Source organism: Clytia hemisphaerica, unplaced genomic scaffold (genome assembly GCF_902728285.1).
Source record: "Clytia hemisphaerica strain Z4C2 unplaced genomic scaffold, Clytia hemisphaerica genome assembly, whole genome shotgun sequence".
NCBI classification, from domain to species: Eukaryota; Metazoa; Cnidaria; class Hydrozoa; order Leptothecata; family Clytiidae; genus Clytia; species Clytia hemisphaerica.
Genome location: NW_027104247.1, coordinates 896,479 through 902,883, shown reverse-complemented (window position 1 = coordinate 902,883; position 6,405 = coordinate 896,479). Strand labels below are relative to the sequence as shown.

Genomic DNA, 6,405 nt, shown 5'->3' with positions numbered 1-6,405 from the left:
CTTTGTGACAGAGGCTGACATCAATATGGCTAACAAAATTGTTTCTTATTCTGTTGAAATGGCTTTTTCTCTTCTAAAGGGTCCTGCTGTTGAAAAACCCAAAAAGAACAATAGCGTCATTAAATTTAAGCCTCCTTTACCAGAGCCTGAAAATTTGACCGTGGATTATTTAGTCACTTATCAAAAGTGTGCCAAAAGACTTTTATCCAATGAATCCATTCCACTCTCTGTGGTATCGAGAGATAAAATTTATCCTATCGTTAATAATGTCTCTGGCTCGCAAATTGCTAACAAATTTATCGGTGGCATGGAGAAACTTGGCTTTGGGCACGTCTCGCCAGCATCAAAAAGTTTTAAACGTCACAATCCAGATGATAATTCGTGTCCAAATAAAGAGGAGCTACGAAAGAGGTATAAAATGCTGAATTTAATATGATAAACTTTATATTTTATTGGTGTAGTTAATAGAAGTTTCTACTTTTCGGCCGTGTTTCTTCAAATGGAGAAGATCTTTTATTCCCAAATTTGACTCTGATTAAGTGATGGTAAATCTAAAAACATGTTGGACTCGAAATTGATAGTATAACTACTTGGGTTTAAGTTAGGGTCAACGATTAATAATCGCGGTTTTTAGAACTTTCATTTCAAGTTTTAAATCGTTCATGACTCATTTATTTTGATATAAATTTACGTTGTAATTATAGTTATATATGTAATTTATGTTAAGTTATGTTAAGTTATATATATGTTAGGTTGAATATTAATTTATGTAATACAGACCTGTTTCAAAATCAAAAAATATCCAAATCCCTAATAATTTTAATAAAATATTGATATCTATTTTACCTTTTATTTTTGATGCAATGCACAAGGTTTAGAAATTTCGGCCTTTATAGTATATCATAACAAAGTTATGCTTCTTAGAATGATGAATATTCTATAAGGGATAAACTTTAATATACTTTGAATATATTTTTAAATATATAATTGATTAAAACCTAAGAATACACTTAAAAATTTTGGCAATAGCATTAATACAGTACATTATAATTACATAACTACAATAATTATAAAGAAACTTAACCTAATAAACCCGCAGGCGGCGGGAGATCTCTGACAAGAGAAACTTAAATCCGAGGGGAAACGAGGGAACCCGCAGGAAAACCTAATAAACCCGCAGGCGGCGGCGGGAGATCTCTGACAAGAGAAACTTAAATCCGAGGGGAATCGAGGGAACCCGCAGGAAAACCTAATAAACCTGCAGGCGGCGGGAGATCTCTAACAAGAGAAACTTAAATTCGAGGGGAAACGAGGAAACCCGCAGGAAAACCTAATAAACCCGCAGGCGGCGGCGGGAGATCTCTGACAAGAGAAACTTAAATTCGAGGGGAAACGAGGGAACCCGCAGGAAAACCTAATAAACTCGCAGTCGGCGGCGGGTGATCTCTGACAAGAGAAACTTAAATCCGAGGGGAATCGAGGGAACCCGCAGGAAAACCTAATAAACCCGCAGGCGGCGGCGGGAGATCTCTGACAAGAGAAACATAAATCCGAGGGGAATCGAGGGAACTCGCAGGAAACAGCGGGGAATAAGCGAAAATCTGTGGTATACTCAGTCAGGAGATCAATTTTGCAAAGAGAAAGACGTTGTTTTATTTGTTTTGCAGCTAATCATATGTCTTCTAATTACTCGAAAAAGTAGAAATGTTTTAAATGTGGCGGTAGACATAACAACGCCATATGTACCTTTAAAAAGAAAGACGAGTCTAAAAACGATTCACAAAGCCCAGCTCCTACCCCTCCTGCTACAACTCAAAAAACTGAGCCTGACACAACGACATCAAACTTGACTTCTGCGAAATTTCGAACTGTTTTGTTACAAACTGCTGTTGCAAAAATCAAAAACGGAAAGAATTCGGAAAATTTACGTCTCTTATTTGACAGTGGTAGCCAGCAAACTTACATCAGCCCTGAAGCGAAAAAACTTTTGAAACTAGAACCAATTGACAAGAAAACAGTGAGCATCAAATCCTTCGGAAAATCTGAAAAGGATTTAGAACTTGTTGAATTTGAAGTGTTTACAAAAACCAATGAGTTTTGGTGAAGGCCTTAGTGTCTGATATTTGTCTTCCTATTGAGAATCAACCCATTGAGGTTGCCGTGAAAAGCTATTCCCATTTACAAGGGATTGAGCTTGCAGATAGTAATCTCTATAATTCCCCGTTGAAAATTGATATTTTGATTGGGTGCAAAGATTACTGGAGATTTGTTGGGAGTAATCAAATTAAAGGGACTTCGGGTCCTGTTGATGTTGAAACGAATTTGGGTTTTATTTTGAGTGGTCCGGTCGATGAGAATTCCGGAAGCTCTAAAACGTCAGTGTTTAGTACGCATACGATGAAATGTGCTACAAGTCTTAGCCCTGATGAACAGATCAGAGAAAGTTACGCAAAGTGTTTTGAGACAAACCCGAAAAGTGACCCCAACGTACAAGAGATTCTTGATGAGTTCGAAAGTGACACAGTTTTCAAAGATGGTCATTATGAAATCAAGTTACCCTTCAAGGAGGAGATTACAAATTTTGGAGACAACTACGCCAGAAGTAAGATTCGTTTGAAAAATATGGTTGAGAAACAGTTCAAAGACAACCCAGAATTTTTGAAAACTTATGATGAGATTTTACAACAACAGCTCTCCGCCGGGGTGATCGAAAAGGTTGAACATTACGAAATTGGTCAAACACATTACTTGCCGCACAGACCGGTAGTGAGAGAAGATAAACAATCTACGAAAGTGAGAATAGTATTTGATGCATCATGCAAAAGTTACAAGGGAGGAGAAAGTTTAAATGACTCTTTGAATCCTGGCCCGTCGATTACAGAATTACTTGGAGATGTTCTATTGAGATTTTGTAGTTACAATTATGCATTTACGGCTGATATCGAGAAAGCCTTTCTTCAGATAGGAATTACACCAGAACACAGAGATTTTGTTCGTTTTATTTGGTTTGAAAACCCTCACAGTATCGATTACGAAAATTTTGAAGGAAATAAACTTTGTGAATATCGTTTTGCACGCGTTTTATTTGGATTGGATGCATCCCCCTTTTTGTTACAAGCCACGTTAAACAAACATATCACAAACTGTACAGACTCTCTCGAAAACAAAGAGAAGTTGAAAAATTCTTTACATGTCGATGATATGACGTCGGGAGCTAACACAATTGAAGAAGCTGTTGACTTTTATATGAGTTCAAAAAGAAACCTCCACGATGGAGGGTTTAATTTGAGAAAGTTCAAAGCAAGCAATAGAGAACTAGAGAATATTGTTTATGATTTATTTCCTGAGGATAAAGAATTTTCATCTGAACAAAAGGTCCTAGGTTTGAATTGGGACAGAAACAATGATACCGCTTATTTCAATTTTCGAGAGCTTCGTGAAAAATTCGTCGCCATGCCAACCAAACGTGCTATTTTACATAACATGGCTTCGATTTATGATCCTTTGGGACTGATAGACCTACTTTTCGTTTCGTTTAAAACTTTATTTCAAGATATCTGTGAGGAAAAATTTGACTGGGATGACATTTTACCAGATAGACTAACTGAGCGTTGGGAAAAAATTTAACAAAATTGACAAAATCGAAATAGATCGTCCCTATTGTATCGAGAGCCTCCATGACAATATTAAAACAGTCAGAGCTCATATTTTCAGTGACGCATCCAAATATATGTTTGGGGCGGCGGTATATCTTCGATTCGTATTGGAGTCTGGTAGTGTAAAAACAGCCCTTGTTTCGTCCAAGAATCGAATTATATCTGCTAAAACCTTAAAGTCAAAACACAATAAAACTCCCAGAAACGAATTAAATGGTATCCTTTTGGCAACTTCGCATGGTCCTGCGGTTATAGAAGCCCTTAAAGAACTCTTACAATATTTCTGAAACTTTCTACTGGACAGATTCGTCCATTGCTTGTGCGTGAGTCCAGAATGAGAAAAAGAATGAGGACAGTTATGTAGAGGATAGAGTGAAGAAAATTAAGACTGTCATTAAAAAGCCTCTATCCCACCTAAAACTTGTACCTTCAGAGATTAATCCTTCTGACATTTTGACAAAGGTACATTATCCTCTCGGTCTTGCTCGTAATGAATTGTGGTTTTACGGACCTCAGTTCTTGACTGAGAAGGAGAATGCCTGGCCAGATTTAAAACCAGGTTTTAGTTTTAAAACTAATACAACTTCTGTTACAGCTACCCCTGCCTCGACTGATTTGAGTGCAGCAAAAATCAATATTAGTGAAATTATTGATTACAAAAAGTTTAATGATTTTAGTAAAACATCCCGAGTGTTAGCTTGGGCAATCCTTTTCGTGAGTAAAATCACGCTCAAGAAAGAAGAAGAAGATACAATAGAAACCAAACAAATAAATAATAAAACAAAACAAATAATACATAACAATAAAGATTGTGGTGGTGTGTTATCAATTGTTGAATTGGAACTTGCAAGAAATCTATTGATTGAAGATTCCCAGCGTGGTTTGGAGATTGACAAAAACTTTACAAATTTGAAGAAACAGTTGGACTTGTTTCAAGACGAAAATGGTTTGTGGCATTGTGGAGGGAGGTTGAAAAACTCTGAGTTAACCTATGAACAAAAGCACCCCCTTCTTATAGACAGAAAACACCCAATAGCGAAAATGATCATTCGAGAATCACATGCAAACGTCATGCACAATGGAGTAAATCAGACTCTTACAAACCTTCGAAAACGCTATTGGATTACAAAACCAAGAAACTTAATCAAAATGGTGATCAAAGAATGCACCACATGCCGAAAACACGAGGGTAAACCGTATGGTTACCCAAACGAACCATCACTGCCGAGAGAACGAGTTACTGCAAACTATGCTTACGAAAATATGGGCATAGATTATCTCGGACCAGTCTACGTGAAAGACACTTACGCAAAGAACAATGAAACTCACAAAGCCTGGATCGCCTTAACAACGTGTACAACAACGAGAGCTGTCTACTTAGACCTCGTTTCAGACTGCTCCGGGCCGACTTGTGTTAACCTGTTAAAGAGATTGATTTCTACTCATGGCACGCAAAAAGTCATGATATCTGATAATGGGACTAATTTTATCTCAACATACGTACAAAATTTCATGGCAAACAGAGGAACACTGTGGAAATTTAACTTTGCAAAAGCTCCGTGGTATGGAGGCTTTTTTGAACGTCTCGTCCGATCCACTAATCCACGACGACAAAGTCAAAAGACAGAATTGGAAACTGGGTAAGATCACAAAACTTATTAGAAGCACGGACGGTAAAGTTCGAGCCTGTGAACTATCCGTTATTACAAACGGCAAATTGATGAATTATAAACGCCCAGTAAATAAACTTTATCCATTTGAGTATTCCAGGAAGAATGAAGAGACCGACGAAAAGGTCACTATCAAATTTGTTGATGAAAAAGACACTTTAGCGTTCGTGTCCGTGGCGGGAGTGTCGGAAAAGAAAGTATAATTATACGTATTACGTCATTGTATATTTAGCATATATTAGCATATATTATAGCATAGCATATTACAGTCCTTTGTATTCTTTTGAGTTAGTTTTAGTTATGACCGCAGCCGCATAAGGTCTGTAGGTAAAGATAGTTTATTTTATGAAATACGTTGATCTCTTTTCATGATGACTGCATCACCTACGACGAATGAAACATTTTGTGATTTGGGATGATACTTTGACGATCTTTCGTACTGGCGCTGTTGATTGTTTTTGACACTTTCGTAGAAAGGCAATGTTTGCTGTTGCTGTTGACTGTCGGGAATGAAGTTTCGAACTCTACGGTTGAAGAAAAGTTGTGATGGTTGATAACCAGTTGTTACGTGTGGTACGATAGTTGATCAACATATTACGAAGTTGATCCCTCCAATTCTTGTTTTCAGTGATGCATTTGTTTAGATTCGGCATAAAACACTCAGTTAACCCGTTGGCTCGAGGCCAAAGAGGTGTGATTTTTGTGTGTTTGATACCTCTTGATTTGAAATACAGCTTTATTTCATTACTTTTCCATGGTGGTCCGTTATCGGTGATCATAGAGTTAGGAAAACCGTGTATTGCGAAGAGTTCATTCAAACGATTGATGACACTTGCGGCTGTTGTGGTTGTAATGATTTCGACGATTGGATAACGGCTAAAGTAGTCAATGATAACTAAAAGTTTCTTGTTGTCGGTTGTAGGGCCGTAGAAATCTGCTCCAGTCTCTTCCCTTGGTGACTTTGGTTGTTCTGTTCTATTGATTGGTGGTGGAAGGTTCGGTCTAGATACACGTTGACATTGTTTGCAGTTGTTGATCACGGCTATTCAGCACAAGCTATTCCCGCGAAGCTTTAGATT

At 37.5% G+C, this 6,405-nt stretch overlaps 1 protein-coding gene across 1 annotated transcript; it reads left to right on the top strand.

The window, feature by feature from the left end:
• The first annotated feature begins 2,397 nt into the window (after positions 1 to 2,397).
• On the top strand, positions 2,398 to 5,300 carry LOC136816399 (uncharacterized). Its single transcript, XM_067072726.1, has 2 exons — positions 2,398 to 3,610; positions 4,090 to 5,300. Exons 1-2 carry the CDS (start codon positions 2,398 to 2,400, stop codon positions 5,298 to 5,300), a joined length of 2,424 nt encoding a protein of 807 aa, XP_066928827.1.
• Positions 5,301 to 6,405: the final 1,105 nt, after the last annotated feature.

Excerpts from the sequence above, each read along its gene's own strand:
- LOC136816399 (XM_067072726.1), top strand. The coding sequence starts at position 2,398 with ATGAAATGTGCTACAAGTCTTAGCCCTGATGAACAGATCAGAGAAAGT. Across the intron at positions 3,611-4,089 it reads ACCAGATAGACTAACTGAGC|AGATTAATCCTTCTGACATT; the intron begins GTTGGGAAAAAA and ends TTGTACCTTCAG.